Below are 19,610 nucleotides of genomic sequence, written 5' to 3'. Positions count from 1 at the left end.
AGGTTTTAATGTGGCCTCTAATTGTTAGATTAAGATGACACTAAGTATAGCAGGCTGATTGTCCTATTCAGGGTGCTTGCATCTTCCTCTGAAAGTGCTGGCCACTGTCAGAGACAGGATACTAGATTAGCTAGACCTCAGGTGTGACCCAGTAGGGCAATTCATAGGTTCCTAACATTACGCAGTTCCATAACTGGATTAAAATTTCTGTAAGGAGTTCATCTAGCTACTGCTTACAGAACCAGTTTCCTTTGGTCTTAATACCATAAATATTATGTATATCAAACTATACACCCTGGAATTGCTAAATTTGTGCACATAAGTATACAAATCGTATAAATAGCAGCATTTTCAAATATTTGTATTGGATTTGGGCGTGCAAAATGCAGTATGCTCTATTTGCAATGTGTACAGTTAATTTTTGTGAAGTGATGGTAATTGAAGATCCAGTTCAGTACCATCAAAAGGCTATGGGAAGCACTCAACTGATTTCAGCAGTCATTGGATCAGTCCCTACATGCCCTAGAACAGTGATTTTCAAACTGTGGGTCGCGACCCAGTACTAGGTTGTGGAATGTAAGGGTCGTGGCAGCTCTGGTCAGCACCGCCGACCGGGGCATTAAAAGTCCCATCGGCGATGCTGCCCGGCTAAGGCAGGCTAGTCCCTACCTGTTCTGACACCGTGCTGCACCCCGGAAGCAGCCAGCAGCAGGTCTGGCTCCTAGGCGGGGTAAGGGGGGCCGCACGGGGCTCCACGTACTGCCCGAGCACCGGCTCCGCACTCCCATTGGCTGGGAACTGGGCAATGGGAGCTGGGGAGGCGGTGCCTGTGGGCAAGAGCCACGCGGAGCAGTTTGCATGCCTCTGCCTAGGAGATGGACCTGCTGTTGGCCACTTCCGGGGCGTGGCACGGTCTGCGGTGCCAGGACAGGTGTGAAGCCTGCCTCTGCACCCCGGCTGCACTGCTGACTGGGACCCGCGGGAGGTAAGCCCACGCCCGAATTCTCTGAGCCCCCCTCAAACCCAGAGCCCCCTCCCACACCCCGAACGCCTCATTCCCGGCCCTACCCCGCAGCCCTTACCTCCGCACCCTAACCCTGTGCCTGAGCCCTCCCACACTCCCAAACCCCTCATCCCTAGCTCCATTGGGGCATGGGCATCAACAATTTTCTTCCACTGGGTCACCAGAAAAAGTTTGAAAACCATTGCCCTAGAATCTATTGCATAACCAAACTAAGGCATGCAAATTTATTGCATGCCCCAACTAAGGCGGGAGGAATGGTCAATTATTTAAGCTTGCACTTGCATTTTCCACCCAGGGTTATATTGGAAAAAAAATAGTATGCTGCTTGCATTGAATTGTGTAGGTATTCATGTGCAACATAGCAAGCAAGAAAATAGCTAAAATGAATCCTACCTAGGCTTTAACAGATAACATCTAGTTGAGATAAGCGGGTATAATTCACACTTCTCAAATTATTTGAGGTTGTCCTCTGGAAGATATTACTGTTTTCAGTCAGTTACTTCACGTTTTGTATGTGGTTTCCTCATCTCAAAAAAGATATACACCTCTACCCTGATATCACGCTGTCCTCGGGAGCCAAAAAATCTTACCGCATTATAGGTGAAACCGCGTTATATTGAACTTGCTTTGATCCGCCAGAGTGTGCAGCACCCCTCCCCCCCGGAGCACTGCTTTACCACGTTGTAGCTGAATTCATGTTATATCGGGTCGGTTTATATCAGGGTAGAGGTGTACTCGCATTAGAAAAAGTTCAGAGAAGAGCAACTAAAATGATTAGGGGTTTGGAACAGGTCCTATATGAGGAGAGATTAAAGAGGCTAGGACTTTTGAGTTTGGAAAAGAGGAGACTAAGTGGAGATATGATAGAGGTGTATAAAATCGTGAGTAGTGTGGAGAAAGTGAATAAGGAAAAGTTATTTACTTGTTCCCATAACATAAGAACTAGGGGCCACCAAATGAAATTAATGGGCAGCAGGTTTAAAATGAATAAAAGGAAGTTCTTCTTCACACAGCACACAGTCAACGCGTGGAACTCCTTGCCTGAGGAGGTTGTGAAGGCTAGGACTATAACCGGGTTTAAAAGAGAACTAGATAAATTCATGGTGGTTAAGTCCATTAATGGCTATTCGCCAGAATGGGTAAGGAATGGTGTCCCTAGCCTCTGTTTGTCAGAGAGTGGAGATAGATGGCAGGAGAGAGATCACTTGATCATTACCTGTTAGGTTCACTCCCTCTGGGACACCTGGCATTTGTCACTGTCGGTAGACAGGATACTGGGCTGGACGGACCTTTGGTCTGACCCAGTATGGCCATTCTTATGTTCTTATGAAGATTTTCTTCTCAACCACGTGGGCTGGAGACTTGATACAGTTTTTAGATGAAAGCTTAGATTCTGGAGTACAAGAATTGCACTCCAGGGGAAAGGACGGTCTCGCTAAGCTGCTGAGAATCAGTCCAATTAAACCCATTTTCCACATAGGAGGAACTCTGTTCCTCCTAAACTTATGTAACAGATTATTTTAATTATTAAAAAGCATTCTGGGTTAGATTTTCAAGGTACATGTTTAACAGCTAATAAGGGAAAACAAATATATAAAAACTTAAATATTTGTGAAAGTGCAGTTGGAAGTGTCTTGTGCACATGAAAATAGATCTAAGCCACATAGTGGACATGCGCACTCTAAATCAAGTCCAGTAGCTTACTTTTCTATGTAAATTGCTAAGATTTAATTTCTATCTTAAATCTGTTGCTTTATTTTTCAGAATGTAACGCATTCTGGAAGACACAAAGGACACAAGCTGCATATAAATCGTCAGAACAGCTGGCTGGGTGACATTCTGGACTGGCAGGATATTGCTTCATTTGTTCATGAGAACATTGAGACATTTCTTTCAGTATGTATCTTTTTTTATCAATTAAACTATTCATTAATACTCTCTTGTAAACTGATCTGAACATCTAATGTGATTTTTTCCCCCTTCAAAGATAACACAGTACTCAAGAATGCATGAAAAGTTATAGAGGCAAAAGGAACTATTCAAGTATTATCTAAGGATCTGTTGTCACACCAGTTGTGAATCTTCCACATCAGCAAAGTAGCAAACATAATGGATTATGATCAGTAAATACTCTCCTACTCTCAGTATCCATATTAATACAATCTCTTCGACCTTCAACCTGTCCCCTCCCAATAGATATAATTGTTACAAGATTACTGTGTGGTCTGCAGGTTAGTTTTAAATGTTTTAGTTTCTGTAAACCTTAATCTTTTCACTCTTTCTTGGAGATAATTAATATGAATCTCTATTTGGCGAGAAGTGATTTTTTTTCTGGTCAAAGGTTGATTTGTTTCACCCCCTTTCCAATAAATGCGTACTGCTCCATTTCTGTGACAGTTCCTTTCTTATCTTTTTTTTGATCACTACAATTTTGTTCGAAGTAAATTTTACCACTTGCCTATCACTGAGGAGAAAGCAAGGACATTGAAATAAAATGGCCTGTATCTTTGTTTCAAGCTCCTAACAAGAAAATAAATCATGTGTATAGTTACAAAACTAAATATTTTTAGCTTAGTTGAAAAATTCTAATGTGGCAAAAACAGAGTTAAAAGGTTTTTGATAAGACTAACAATTTAATGTTTGACCCAAAACAACTATTTTTTTGTTTATAAATTCAGTCTATTTAGGTCATAGTTGAAGGAAATATCGATCAAGAGGTTGAGAGGCAGGTTCCTTGGTCTCGTTTTTTCCAAATTATTATTCATTGATTTGAAAGCAGCTTATTCTTTCTTTGTGAAAGTTCTGTGAAGAATGAAATCAATATTTTACACTGTGTGGTTCCCTGAATTAATGCACTGGTCCTCTCACCTCCTTGAAGAAAAAAAAATATAGCATTGAAACCAGTCCATACTGAAGCAACTGACTTACACTCAAATGGTGCATTAGGTCAGGAATGGTTAACATACAGAATCGCTACTACAGTGCTGGCACTTAAGTTCTTGACTTGATCACTATAAAACAAACAAACAAATCTTTACATTATTGTTTATATATCTCCAAAAATAACTTCTCTGCTAACCTTCAGCATTTCTTGTGGAGGTAATTTAAACTAACACTTCCCCGAAGGCACCTCTTGCCATGGACCAGTAGGTATGTATTTGTTCCTTATACCTTGTGCTTCTAAAGATGTTACAGTTTTGACTCCTGAATATGGAGCAGGATGAAGTAACTCAAGGGAAAGTTACTTCAGTGAACCTTTTTTTCACTTTACAGAAATGATTTGTTTAACCCTTTCCTTAAATTGACTTATGCATGCATGAGGCACATTTCTTTGACCTTGCCCTTCATAAATAAAAATGCGTGGCATACATTTTTCTTTTTTTTATCCATGTGCAATTTCCCACCTAGCAAGACAAGTGGAGAAGGAAATACACTTGAAGGTATCAGAGGGGTAGCTGCGTTAGTCTGGATCTGTAAAAAGCAACAGAGAGTCCTGTGGCACCTTAAAGACTAACAGATGTATTGGAGCATAAGCTTTCGTGGGTGAATACCCACTTCGTCAGACGCATATTCACCAACAAAAGCTTATGCTCCAATACATCTGTTAGTCCTTATGGTGCCACAGGACTCTCTGTTGCTTTACACTTGAAGGTGCTACTCATGTCACTTAATGCATTGCTGGAAAGTGCTTGGAATCCACGGTGATGGGGGTGCTATAGTAACCTGAATAAAATAGAATGACAATGAATTTAATGAGCAAAAGGATAAATATTTTCAAGGGCTGAAACCTAAAAATAAGTTTTTTAGAAAACAGCCACACAGTTTCCAGCTACATCAATTTATTTTCTTTTCAGTTTTGGTTTTGCAGTAGGAAAGAGTCCCACAATTGACTTGATTTCCTGTTTGTAGCCATGGACTCACAATTTATCCTCAGTTATAGGAAACACCTGTCCCTTCTCGCCACACTCATGTCCTTTATGATGTACATTAGACTGTTGAGCATAGTGTGATGCTATAAATTCTAACTGTGTCCTTTCTGGGCAGCATTCCCTTGCTGGCTCCTGTGTACACGACCTCTTGCATAAATATGATTAAAATAGATGAAAATGTGATTGTGTGCCACTAGAGCATTGATACTTGGACATAATAAACATTTTTGTTTCTTAATGCCAATACTGCTGAGGTAAGGATGTTGACTTAACCTAGTATGCAGTAGTACTTTTGAGATATTAAAGTTATGAGGGAGGGAAGGAGGCAGGCAGGCAGGTATGTGGGGGAGGGATAGCTCAGTGGTTTGAGTATTGACCTGCTAAACCCAGGGTTGTGAGTTCAATCCTTGAGGGGGACACTTAGGGATCTGGGGCAAAATCAGTACTTGGTCCTGCTAGTGAAGGCAGGGGGCTGGACTTGATGACCTTTCAAGGCCCTTCCAGTTCTCGGAGATAGAGTATCTCCATTTAAAAAAAAAAAAAAAAAAAGTAATGGAAGCCTTTTATTTAGCTGGTGATTAATTATTCAGTAGCAGAAGAGTTTTGCTAGGAACTCACTAGCAGACTAAATGAATTGGCAAGGAGCAGCAGTCGTAGCTTAAACTTTTTCTTTTGAGATGGTCTCTGCATTTTCAAACTTTTAGGCTGCAGCCCAGCTTTGAAAACTTGCGGTAAGCCAGCACTAACCTGGGACTCTTAAGTGTGCAGTAGGGCACTAATGCTAAAAGTAACAGTAAATTCCTAAACAACAAACATATAATTCTTCAAACCATTTTAAGAAAAGGAGAGGGGAAAAACAAAACAAAACAAAAAAAACCTAGATTTCTATGGGTATGTCTACGCTGCAGTTAGAAGTCCACAGCTGGCCAGTTGACGTGGGCTCACAGAGCTGCGGTTGTGGGGCTGTTTAATTACAGTGTAGATGGACTCTCACAGCATACTAGAGCCCGAGCCCCAGTGTCTGCACCACAATTAATCAGCCCTGAGCCCAAGCCCCATAAGCCCAAGTCAGCTGGAATGGGCCAGCCACAGGTTTTTAATTGCAATGTAGACATACCCTAAAAGATCCCAAAGCTCTGCAGATAAGACTGGGCACATCCTAAAGGTATGAATGTGCAGATGCTATGTTGTCAAACTCTATTTAGTAGTAAGTAAACTTACTTTCTCACCCATTGGAGTCTTAATGAGTATTCATCCTCTTTGGTAAGAGAAGGGACAATAGCCCTAAAAGCAGAAAAGACAGTTATAGGATATGTAAATGATTTAGGAGCATTAGTTGTAGCTCATTCTGTTACTTGCTGAGAAAACTACCATAATAGGCCCCAAAATGTACAATTCAGAGGAAGTAGTATACTATGATTGGAAGTTCAGTATGCTTCTTTATTTATAATGCACGTTGGTATAACATCAACTTGTTAGCTAAATGGCAGTATAATACTAAATGTAGCTCAAAAGGACTAGTATACTTCTTGAAATTTCATATGCTTGGCTTAAAAATTTGACCTTTTGTAGGCATTTATTACATTTTAATATAAAATGCTGTTAAATATTGAACAAAGAAGGTTCTTTTTTTTTAAAGAGAGAACTTGCTACTTTAATCTATATTACCAAAATGTTTAAGATAAAAGATAAAATTTACAAAATGGCCAAAGTCTCATTTTTCAAAAGCAGCTTAAGTGCTTTAGAGCCTGAGTTTCCATTGTGTTTCAACCTTGAGCTGTACCCTGTATTCAGGAGTAGAAGTAGGAGCACAGACCCATTTTCCAGTGATCCGTTTGTTGTAAGGTAAGTAAATATCGCTGTCTGTAGTCCTACCCCTTCCCACCATTGATATGGACAGAGAGAAGGGAGAGGTTCTGATTCCTGCCTCAGGTTCTGTACCCGATTTCTTTAAGACAGTTTGTCAAACAAATAGTCCCTGCTTATGAAATATAAAGCCAGATGGTTAAGAGTCAACCTCTGAAAAAGGATACCTCAAGTTGTTAAATATCCTGATGTCTGTTGTAGCCCTGAAAACTGTTGCTAAAGAATTGTCCAGTTTTACAGTTCATATGAACTGTTCTTCAGTAATAATCCAAAGGGTTCTCTGGTTTTGTCCATGGTAAAGTGACTTTTTTGTGAGTTAATGTTTCTCTCTCTTTAAGGGATGTCACCTTTTGAGGGGTAAGCTAGATACCAGCCCTTCCTCATTCTCAAACTTCAAAGTTATGCTGAAAACAATCCCTCTCCCAGCAAAGGACCTGATGCTGCAAGATTGTCTGTGCTTTTCTCAAAATCTAAATAGAGCAATTGAGATATGAAAGTAATCCAAGTCTCACTGTCAAAACCCTTGGGTTAGCAGTCCAGACCTTGCAGAATAGGGAAGTCTTAATTCTACTGATGTCAGCTGGCTTTCCTGAAGGAAGAAGTCTTATTTAGACCCGCAGAATTGAACTATAATCACCCAAGACAAATGGTCACTATAGCAGCACAGGTTTATTTGGTAGACTTACTGTCCCCAACTTTCCCCAGGGCAGATTTATATTTTCCTTCTACATTTTCCTTTCATTTACAGCAGAATATATCTATGCCCAATATTTTGCACAAAGTCCAATACGTGGTTTCTACTATAAACCTCCTTTTGCCATTATTTGTAAATTTAGAGTATGATGTAAAATAGCATGGGGGAGAGGGTTGAATTCCTATTATTTAACTCGAATTAAATAACGAACTCTAATTTTGGGAGTTTATTAATTGAATATGAATTATACACAGTGGGTTCTGACTTGGTGTACTAGTCCCTGCCTGGGGAAGAAACTATTCATGCATAGCAATTCTCTTTAAGTTAATGGCATGCATTGTTTAAGCTTCTATATAGGTTTTTATGCCATGGTCATCACTATAGTATATGACGGCCTTCCAGTAGTGCATAAAATGTGACTAATATCTACCACATTTTTGTACTCTCTCTCTTCCCAGGGAGAGAAGTGTGCAGTGGAGTAATTTGTTTTGTAATGTTTTATATAATATATTTAGCAACCTCTTGCAGTATGTTAGAGAAGGCAAGATCAAAGAAATGTGCTTTGCAGTTAGAGCAGAAGGTGGTGAGGTTTGTGATGGTTTGTGTGGGAGTTAATGCCATGATCTTGGGCTGGCCTTAGAAAGCACTCTGTTCTTTTGCACAGGCAAGTTTTATGCTTATTGTAGAAAGTACCATTGTAACAGAGGAGTGAAGCTGTCAATCATGGTCTTAATCTTGATACCCTGGGCCCAAGCCATTGAACACCTTGAAGATAAGAACTGAGACCTTGAACTTAATTTGATACTCTCTGGGAAGTCAGTGTAGGAAGCAGAAGACAGGAGGTATTCGCAATAGCCAGTGTTGGTGAGGTGACATTCTGCAACAGTCTGTGTACCAGTTAGCTTGTACTGAAGGCTTCATGCCCAGATATATTAAAGTGTTGTAGTCCAGTCAAGAGTTGACGAAGCTGTGAATAACTTCATGTACTATATATAAGTATTGAGACTCAGACCAATTGCGTAGCTAAATTTTTCATTTTATGACTAATCAGTAGACTAGGTGAGTGAAAATTATTAATGCTGAAACCACTAAACACATTTTCTAGTAACTATTACTTAGATTTTAAAATCTGTTTTTTCAACCCTATTAGTTCCTTTCCTCACCTGATTTGTAATTTCATCATGCACCGCAAAGAGTTTGATGCAATTTTGGATCAGAATGTGAATGTCTTCAGTAGTATCACAGCCATTACTCTGAACTTCTTGACGTTTTCGTTTTACACCAGTGTCCTCCTTTGCTTACCTCCACTTCCTCTAATTTCCAGAATCTGACCTCATTGCAGGCATGGCAAAAGAAGCCATTGTCCAACAGCCAAAGACAACCAAAATTTTTCTATTTAATACAAGATATTTAATTTTCTGTTTTGCCAGACAAGCTGCTGGCATCCACTTAAAAAAAAAAAAAATACCCTGATTGCATTGATGGACTAATGCCTCTGACCTAAAAATGAAAATTGGCCTCCCACCTAAATTTCCTATTACCAAATCCAGGTTAACTGGGTGCTTTTCTTGACTTAACCTGCTACTTTGTTGAATGACTTCTGTGTCTTAACATTCTTTACCCCGACATTCTATTTACCTCTGAGTGTTGAAGTAATCCTTCAGTATAAACTCACCTGTATCTTTACAATGGTAAACTCAGTCTGCTTTCTTTAGCCTTTGTGGCATATCCTGCATCCGTCACTATCTCAGCACTGCTCATTCTTGCATTTGTAAGTTCTTACCTTGATTACTGCAATTCCCTTTTTAGGACCTCCCAAAAACTGTTATCTAAAATGTGAGTATTAGTGTTTCCACACCCTGTGCATGCACACTCTATACATCACTGTATCCTTACCAGCTTCCGTGTCAACTGAAAAATTGCTGTCCTTATCTTCAAAATTCCTACCTTTGTCGTAGTTCTTACTACTACTTCAGTTTATTTCCACTCAGTTTTACCTTCTGTACTTCCCTGCTCGGTGCTATCCTTTTTTGGACTTCTCTGCCACTGAGCAAGTTAATTGGAACAACCTGCTTGTACTAAGTCTATCACTTTTTTTTAAACCATCTCAAAACCAATCTCTCCGATGCTACCTGCAACTAGTAAGCAGTCAGCCAGTTCTCCCAAAATAGCATTTACTGATTTTATGTTATGGACTGTAGTTTACTGTCCACACCTAATCTAACTTAGTAATGTACCTTTACACAAAATCATAACTTCTGTATTGAGTTAATCGAATGAACAAGTCAGAATATTAAATAGCCCCAGTTAATATGGAACTTATTTTTAACTCCGTGTTGAAGAAAATTACACTATTTTATTTGAATTTAGCTTTGTAATGTTACTGCAGCATGTTTTCTGACCTAACTGTCATACCTACTTTTGAGGAAAGGATGAAATTTTTTTCTTTCCACAAAGTTCACTGATTGTAATAAAACTAACAGCAATAAACAGTAAATAACACTGTCTTCCTAGTCAGAATTGATGTCTTCACACAGTCTTTTGTATCAAAATTATGTATTTTATTAGAATTGTCAAAAAAATCCATTACAACATTTTGATGGAAAATAGCTTTTTGACAAAAGGGATGATTAAATGAAAAATCTTAGATTTTTGTCAAAACCCAAAACTGTCTTGTTTAAAACAGAATTATTCTTTGCAGGTTTGTTGCAGGGAGAAATAATTCTCTGACCACATCTATATTTTAGATAATTTTAATCAAAGTAGTGACTTTCTGTCTTTCTTTTCCTTTCCAGATTCTGGAGTCCTTATGGATAGTGATGAGTCGTAATGTGAGCCTTCTTTTCACCACAGTAACGACATTAGTGACAATCCTCTTCTATAGTGGGACAGCCCTTCTCAATTTTGTGCTCTCACTGGTAAGTAGCATGCACTGGACAGATACTATTCATTTTACTTCCCTCTAAGTTGATATAAACAAGGAGCTTTCACCAAGGATTTTAGGGATATCAATTCATCTTCCACAGAATGAAGGATTTAAAGGAACACATTAAATATTAGTGAATTCTCGTTCACAGATCAGACTGGATTTTTTTAAAGTGCTTTTGTTTTGAATATGTGCATATGTGGATAGTTAATATGTGGTGTGGTGTGATACAGCATAGAGGTTTTATCAACATGAGTTTTGGGGATAACCATTTTGCCCATTCATAAATAATGCAGGTCATCCTATTCTCACAATGATAAATGTCTACATCCTCCGCTGCAGCTAGAATACACTCAACCTGAGCAAGGATGGAGATAGAGTGGTGTACTTGCCTGATCCTGGGGCCAGTTCAGTCCTTGGCACTACTTAAATTAGCTTGGAAGCTACAGACAATTACACTGAAGGTGTTCAAAGCTCCTAGGGGCCATTATAGAAACTGGATAATGCTAGGGTGTAGGGATGTCCTTGTCAAACTCTCTCATAGAAGTACCCCCTGCTAGGGAGTCAGAAGGAAAAAGTGTAATTTTACTTGTACAGGGGGTGTATCAGGGAGCTGATTAATACAGCTTTCCAGATGCTTTGTGCCAGCAGAGTGGTGCAAAGCAGTTAAAAGGATTTAAAATCTTTTATTTCAAATCATTATATATTCTGCATATGCCACATATATTTAAAATATTTTAGAGTTTTCAGAGTTTCAAAAACTTTCACTGGAATTATTATTTGTGTCTGCTGCCTATAAAGCTGTGTATCTTCATTACCAAGAGTCCAACTACTGTACAGGGTTTATAGCAAAAGGAATATTAAGTCCTTTAAATATGATCTAAAATAGCTTTTTAAAATTCATAAAAATGCTATGAATTCTAAATCTGTTACCTTGGGACCTTCTAGGCCGGGGCGGGCACTTTTTTGCTCAGGGCACGGGATTGGGGTGCAGGAGGGAGTGCAGAGTGCAGCAGGGAGCTTGGCACGGGGTTGGGCACAGGAGGGGTGTGGGATGTACAAGGGGGCTCAAGGCAGGGGGGTTGGGATGCATGAGGGGTGTGGGATGTACAAGGGGGCTCAGGGCAGGGGGGTTGGGATGTAAGAGGGGTGTGGGATGTACAAGGGGGCTCAGGGCAGGGGGGTTGGGATGCAGGGGGGTGTGGTAGGGGATAGAAGTGCGGGGTGCAGCAGGGGGGTCAAGGGAGGTGGTGTGTGGAGTGCAGGAGGGGTTCGGGGTGCGGGCTCCGGCCTGGCACCACTTACCTGGAGCAGCTCTGGCATGGCAGTGGTGCATAGCAGGGCTAAGACAGGCTCCCTGCCTGCCCTGGCCCCGCCCCGCGCCGCTCCTGGAAGCAGCCGGCACCATGTCCCTGCGGCCTCTGGGGGAGGGGAGGAGCCAGAGGGCTCTGCATGCTGCCCTCCCCTGCAGGTACTTCCCCTGAAGTTCCCATTGGCCGCAGTTCCCCGTTCCTGGCCAATGGGAGCTGCGGGAGGTAGTGCCTGGGGGTGAGGGCAGCGCACGGAGCCCTCTGCCTCCCTCCTCCAGGGGCAGCAGGGATGTGGTGCTGGCCGCTTCCAGCAGTGGCGCGGGGCCCGCAGTGCCACAGGGATGGCAATCCCATGGGCAAGATCCAAAGCCCTGATGGGCCGGATCTGGCCCGCGGGCTGTAGTTTGCCCACCCCTGTTCTAGGCTTAAGAACAAGAACTGTGTCTCTCTTCTCCCCTGCCCTCCCCACCTAATTGGGAAATTGGCAGTCTCCCCTATCTAATTTTATAAAGCTCCTATTTCTAGACCTGCAGAATCCTGAAAGATTAGACCTTAATCCTATCACTGGTTTATATTTTCATATTGCCTACCCTGAACTTGGCGCCAGAATAGATTGTGGGTAGGGGAGTGGGAATTCTACCATTTGGGGGGGAAGGAAGGAACACTTATCTGACTCTTTCTTAAAAAAAAAAAAAAAAAAAAAGAGGGGGGGGGGGGGGGGGGGGGGGGCACCTGTTAAAAGATGATTAGGGAGTTAGACTAAGTCCCATATTGGAATGGTGGACAGAGTATAGGTTTGGCAATTAAAAGTTAATGCTAGACATAATTTAACATTAATATCAAGACCTATGCAAAGTACTTCCTTAGAAAGAAAAAAATCAAATGCTCAGTTGCAAAATGGGGAATAACTGGCTAGGTGGTAGTACTGCCTCATATGTAAGACACAGGAGATAGCTGTCCTGCTTTACTCAGCTCTGGTGAGGCCTACAGATTCAAAATTTTGAAAATCCAACCTATGAAGAAAGGTTAACAAAACTGGGTTCAGCCTTTTCCTCAAGGGGACCTGATAAGTCTTCAGATAGGTTAAGGGCTGTTATCAAGAGCTCTGTGACCAATTGTTCTCTATGTCCACTGAAGACAGGACAAAATGTAATGAGCTTAATCTCAATAGTAAGGGAGATTTAGGTTATATATTAGGAAAAACTTTCTAACTTTAAGGGTAGTTATGTAATAGATTAGAATTCCAAGGGAGTTTGTGAAATCCCCATCACTGGAGATTAAGAAATGGTTAGACAAATACCTGTCATGGATGGTCTAGATAAGTGGTCACCAACTAGTAAATGGTGATCGACTGGTCGATCGTGGAGCCTCTGACAGTTGATTGCCATCTCAGTCTAGGGTTGCCAACCCTTTTGCAGCCATCCCTGCCTGCCCTGGCCCCACACTGCTCCCGGAAGCAGCTGGCACATTCCTACAGTCCCTCGGGGAAGGGAGCAGGGGGTCTCGGTGTGCTTCCCTTGCCTGCAGGCACCGCCCCCGCAGCTCCCATTGGCCAGGAACAGGGAATTGCGGCCAATGGGAGCCGCAGGTGTGGTACCTGCAGATGGGGGCAGCGCACGGAGCCACCTGCCTCTCTTCTCCCTGCCCCCACCCTGCCACTCCACCCCCAGGAGCCACTGCCGCACATGCTGGCCACTTCCGGGAGCGACGCGGAGCCAGGGCAGGCAGGGAGCCTGCCTTAGTCCTGCTGTGCCGCTGCCTGGGAGCTGCTTGAGATAAGCGGTGCCTGGCTGGAGCCTGAACCCCTCCTGCACTCCAACCCCCTGCCCCAGCCCTGCACCCCAGCCCGGAGCCCCCTCCCTCCCCGCACCCAAATCCCCTCCCAGAGCCCGCACCCCTGCCCCAGCCCCCTCCCAGAGCTTGCACTGCAACCTTCTGCCTGAGCCCTGAGTCCCTTCCCAGAGCCAGCACCCTGAACCCCCTCCTGCACCTCAACTCCCTTCCATAGCCCGCACCCTGAACCTTGTCCTGCACCCCAACCTTCTGCCCCAGGCTCAGCCTGGAGCCCCTCCCACACTCTGAAAAACTCTCCTGCACCCCAACCACCTGTCCAAGCCTGGGTGAGGGTTGGGGAAAGCGATAGAGTGGGCGGAGCCTCGGAGAAGGTCGGGGCAAGGGTGTTTGGGTTTATGAAATTACTGTTGTTTCTACATTTTCTTTGAGGTAGATCCTGGGTTGTACTTAAATTCAAAAAGTGATCTTGTGCTTAAAAAGGTTGGAGACCACTGGTTTAGATAAACTTGGTCCTGCCTCAGATTCCAGGGGCTAGACTTGGTGACATCTGGAGATCCCTTCCAGCCATACAGTCTGATTCTATTCTATTACCTCCATGTATGTGGATAGTGTGATGTGAAAAAGTTTTATTGGTATGAGTTTAGGAAGGCCAATTTACTTACATAAGCATGTTTTATGTAGGTCATTTTTAAATGAGTATCTCTAACAACTTTTATATGCATAGATTGTAATCTTTCAGAATCCTTTTAACCTTGTTGAAAAACTTGGTCTGACTATGTGTCCACTTATTTTGCTTACAGTTCTTTCTAAAATCTAGTATTGTCAGTTTTTCTAAAGTACATCTCCAAACAAAGGCATTGTTCTAAGTAGGGTAAAGTTATTGTAGGGAATTGTAAGCAAAACTGCTGAATACACAATTCTGTTTTATATTGCATTCATTAAGGAAGTATTTTCAATAAATTAGTTTTATTTACCAAAATGTTTTTTTTCATTACAATATGCTTTTTAGACTTGTGTATTTATTAACACTAGTGCACATATTAAAATAGTGGTCTGATACATACTTTAAAAAAAGCTTGTTTTTAGTGAAAGGTATTGCTTTGTTGTTGTTGTTGTTTTTTGGGGGGGGAGGCTTAGCTTTTTAAAGATTCTTTTGATTCTAAATCTGATAGCCACAGCTGTGTGGAGTTACTGATGTTAGAGGTGATTTCTTTCTTTCCATTGCAGCTGTGTGTTGACAGCTGCTACTTTTAAATAACTTAATGGCTGGAATAGAGCCCAAGGCTTGTGATCACCTAGATCTCAGACACTGAGTGAGCTTGTGTCAAGGACTCTGGCCTGAGTGGGTTTTTTAATCTAAACAAATACTGACCTTGGAAGCGTGATTGAAATCCTGGTGGTGTTTTTGTTGTGTATTTTTCAAAATATCTGTTTTGAATAATTGGAAGAAAATAAAGGCCTACTGCCATATTAACTTCAGCAGTTAATGGAGACAGTGAGGAGAGGAGAACAAGATCTTTTTCCATTTGTTTGGATAACTAAAATTGCATAACTTAAATCAAATGCTAATTCAGGGCAATTGTGTGGGTTCTCAATCACACTTGGGTAAAAAACTAAGAGTGGGCTATAAGGATTTCTTAGCTGAATTACTACCTTAAGTTCCAGAGAAATAACTTTTACATCTATTTGTAGTTATGCTGTTTTGCAGTTGTCCCTTACTTCAACTGGGAGAGAAAAGCATAGAAAATAGATTTTGTGTATATAATTATTTATATTTCTTCCTGGGTCTAATATTTCACCCATGATAAAACAACTGAAAGCCGTTTCTGTAGGCTAGTGAGATTATATTAGAAATAAAAATATTTAAAGATGAAAAGAGCCTGATGAATAGGTCTTCACAGTTCTTAAAGACCACATCTCCACCCTATCCTTGCATTGCCCCTCTCCACCCCCCATCTCTCAGGGAGAGGGAGTTATTTCTGATAGTCCTCTACTATCTTCTTTGCTTTCATTTGTGTAAATCCTTCACAAACATTCTTGCCCAAAAGGGGGAACATAATCATTTTGGTATAGTGGATCAAATCTTTAAGTTCTACTAATGGTAAAGTACACAGTAAAAAATAATCATCTTATAACCATAAATAATTTTAAAAAAAGGAAAAAGGGCTTCCTTAGCATAAGCAGTAAATCTGTCCACTGAGCCTGGTATACAGGGATCCAAACACTCTGTTCACTGGGACAGTTACTAAAATGAACATGTTAGTTGTCATTCTGAGAACTCTGGAGAGCTAGTTTTGTTGGATTTAAATTATTTTTCCTAGCAAAAAATCAGCTGAACTACCATCCAGAGGATGATTTTTCTTTCAAAATAACATGGAATTTTGCTGGGAATAAGGTAACTTTCTACTTGTCTCTTCATATGATCGTTTTCCAATGTAATAGGTCTCAGATAACTCTTAAGGCTTTTGCAGCTTTCCAGTTTGATTCCCTATCATGTATATCAGACAGGATATCAGTAGTCCTGCCTCAGTTCCTCTTCTTTGGGCTTGCATGAGGAGTCCTTACAACTTCTTTCCATGTATACTAGGTCATATGAATATCCTGTTTGTGAATATTAGGTGTGAGGTTTTTCTGTAACTTCTGAGGCTCAGAATCTATATTGTGAATTATATGGATATGTTGAACCTTGACTTGTTTCTCTAAAGTTTCCAGTTTTCTCTTCAATAAAATTGTTTTTAGTAAGTAATTTTACAAGTTTGGATGTCTTTTTTGCAGTTTCCTTTATTTCATTAAGCTCAAATTCAGTATGCCCTGTTCTCTACTCCTTTTGTGGAAACACTTGAAATTCAAAGGTTGACAGTTTCACAGAAACTCACTATTTGCTAGAAAGGAAACAGATTTTTGTAGAGATTCCATTTTATGTGCAGCGACAAGATAATTTCTTTCTAAAATATTCAGAATACCTTTTCACTTCAGCCAGTGGTTCAGAGATGAAAATTTTGTCAAATGCACTGTGCTACCCCTGGTTTGAGATGTCTGAGCCATCTGTTTTCTGCTTACTCTTACTGTTAGGCATCGGAGGCAGATATTCCCCTCAGCGATGGTGTCAAGGCTGATTCCCCACTCTGGCACTTCAACTGTGGAAGGTGGGGGCCCACAAGGATTCTAAAACTTAATACTGGCCACTCCAGGCATGTATTAAACTCCCAAGGTTGCAGCTTTTCTCTGACCTCGGATGGGTAGATGCTGCCACCACCCAAGTGCAAACACCCCTTTGAAAACCCAGGAAGGTGCACTTGGGAATTCCTTCCTGTGGGGTATCCTCAAGCCCTTTCACACTTCAGTGCAGCATGGTCAGGCTGCAGGTGGAAACTCCGTCCCCAAATGTATGGGCGTAGTTTCTCCAGAGCATACACAATGGCGTAACCATTCTTTTTCTGAGACTGACCAGTGGCTTTCCTTCTCAGAAAGTTTTTTTTTGCTGAGAAACACGACAGGATGGAATTGTTGATCTGGTCATTCCTGCATTAAAGCTGCTCCTACACCACGCTCGGAAGCATCTGTGGTTATGACGGACAGTTGGTTGAAGTCTGAGTCCCTTAGTACAGGGTCAGACGTAAGGGCTGCCTTAAGCTGGTTAAAGGCTTTTTGACACATTTCAATCCACTGAACTGTATTTGACTGTTGTTGGTTGGTTGGTTGGTTGTTTTTTTCTGGTTAGGTCTGTTAGTGGGGTGGCAACTTGGCTCTAGTGTGGTACGAATCATCAGTAATACCCGACCAAGCCCAAGAAGGATTGGACCTGCTTCTTTGACTTAGGGACAGGCCGATTTTGGATAGCATTTACTTTCCTGAGGTCCCGGTGCCAGGATGGAGGGATGCCCTTAACCCAGGCTGAGTTCTAACTGCAGAAGAAAGGAATTTCTTCCTAGAGATGAAGCGCTTGGAGGCGGAAGTGGAGCAGAGGAGAGAAGTGAAGCGCTTGGAAGTGGAGCTGAAGTGCTTAGACCTGGAAAAGGCTAAGCTGGATCAATCAGGTAGTCCTAATAGTCCTTCTCCAGGTACCGCTCCCCATTCCAAGAAATTCCCCACATACAAGGTAGGCAATGATACAGAGGCCTTCTTAGAACATTTTGAAAGTGCCTACCTTGGGTACAACCTCCCTCCAGACCAGTATATGGTGGAGCTGAGGCCACAACTCAGTGGACCCTTAGCAAAGGTGGCAGCTGAAATGCCTAAACAACACGTGAACAAGTACGAACTTTTTAAACAAAAGGCCAGAATTAGGATGGGGCTAACACCCGAGCATGCCCGTCGGCAGTTCAGAGCCCTAAGGTGGAAACCAGATGTGGCATTTTCCCGACATGCCTACCACATTGTAAAAAATTGGGATGCCTGGATATCAAGAGCAAATGTTAAGTCTCTGGAAGATGTCTCACTCCTCATACAGATGGAGCAGCTCTTAGAGGGTATTTCTGAGGAAATAGAAAGGTACATCCTAGATGGGAAGCCCAAAACTGTGACCGAGACGGGGTAGATGAGAGCCAAATGGGTGGAAGTGGTGGAGAAGAAGAAAGCTAGTAGCAGTTGGTGTGGATACCAGAAGCAACCTGAGACGACACCCCACCGTTGGAGTCAGCCCAAGGCTCCAACTCGCAAGGAGGAGCACTCCACACAGTCAGGGAAACCCCAGATGCCCTCTTGTCCCAGCACTCTACTCTCCAACCACCCACCTCGCTCCAGCCCACAGTCAGCTGGGCGATTCTTCATATGTAATGAGCTGGGGCACGTGAAGGTCAGCTGCCCCAAGAGCACCAGCCGACTGCAGCTCATCAGCCTGGGGTCCCAACAAGAGCCTTCAGGCCCAGATGCCTCGCAAATACCCCCAGAGCGAAGGGAAACTGTGAGTGTGGGCAGAAGGAAGATTACTGCATGGAGAGACACTGGAGCACAGGTGTCAGCTATCCACCAATCCCTGGTGGACCCCAAATTCATCGATCCAGAGGCCCAAGTGATGGTGCAACCCTTTAAGGCCAACTCTTTTAACTTGCCTGCAGCCAAGTTGCCTGTCCAGTACAAGGGCTGGTCAGGTATATGGATTTTTGCAGTCTATGATGATTATCCCATTCGCATGCTACTGGGAGAAGACTTAGCCAACCATGTAAGGCTAACAAAAAGGGTGGGGATGGTCACCCGCAGCCAGGCTAAACAGGCCTCCACACCTAACTCCATTCCTGAGCCCCCTACAGGACCCCAGCCAGAGGTGGTGAAACCAGATCCCAGACCAAAGTCTATGGCAGCTGTTGTAGATCCAGTTCTTGGGACCCAGCCAGAACCAGCCCAAGGATCGGGACTGGTGGAGCAGTCAGCACCAGAGCCCATGCTTGCAACCCCACCAGAGTCAGGGGAGCCAGCATCAAAGGGCGCCACAGAGCCTGCATGTGCAGCAGCTAAACGAGCAGAAGAAGCTCAACCAGAGCCTGAAATACAACCTAGTGTAGCAGCGAAGAGCAGTTCACAGTCGATGAAACAACCATCACCTGCATCGCTTCTGGCGGACCAAGCCCAAGTCCAAATCTTAGCAAGGAACTACTGTCTCTAGCATCAAGGGAGCAGTTCCAGGCAGAGCAGAAAGTGGATTAAAGCCTCAAAGGTGCTTGGACAGTGGCATGGAGTGACCCACCACCTCTCAGCTCTTCCAATAGGTCCAGGTTTGTTGTAGGAGGACTTTTATACTAGGAAACCCTTTCTGGTGGGCACAAGGAGAACTGGCATCCTCCAAGACAGTTGGTAGTTCCAACTAAGTATAGAGAAAATCTCTTGAGCATAGCCAACGATCACCCTAGTGGCCATGCTAGGGTGAACAGAACCAAGGACCATTTGGGGAACTCATTCCACTGGGAGGGAATGGGCAAGAACGTTTCTACTTGTGTCTGGTCTTGAGGTGTGCCAGAGGGTAGGAAAGCCTCAAGACAAGGTCAAGGCCCCTCTCCAGCCACTCCCCGTAATTGAGGTTCCATTTCAACATGTAGCTGTGGATATTCTGGGTCCTTTCCTACAGGGCTGT

General features: G+C 42.7%; 1 protein-coding gene across 2 annotated transcripts in view; it reads left to right on the top strand.

Annotated features, from left to right (window-relative positions):
* The window catches only part of TMEM245 (transmembrane protein 245), a 126,581-nt gene that overhangs the window by 68,536 nt on the left and 38,435 nt on the right, over nt 1-19,610 (top strand). For both annotated transcript variants that reach the window (XM_034761374.1, XM_034761373.1), the window contains 2 exons: nt 2,789-2,920; nt 10,309-10,431. In XM_034761374.1, coding sequence (XP_034617265.1) covers nt 2,789-2,920; nt 10,309-10,431 — 255 coding nt within the window. The remainder of the gene's footprint in view (nt 1-2,788; nt 2,921-10,308; nt 10,432-19,610) is intronic.

This window comes from Trachemys scripta, chromosome 2 (genome assembly GCF_013100865.1).
Source record: "Trachemys scripta elegans isolate TJP31775 chromosome 2, CAS_Tse_1.0, whole genome shotgun sequence".
Classification (NCBI taxonomy): Eukaryota; Metazoa; Chordata; order Testudines; family Emydidae; genus Trachemys; species Trachemys scripta.
Note: the sequence above shows the minus strand (reverse complement) of the source record. Positions and strands in the feature narration are given on the sequence as shown.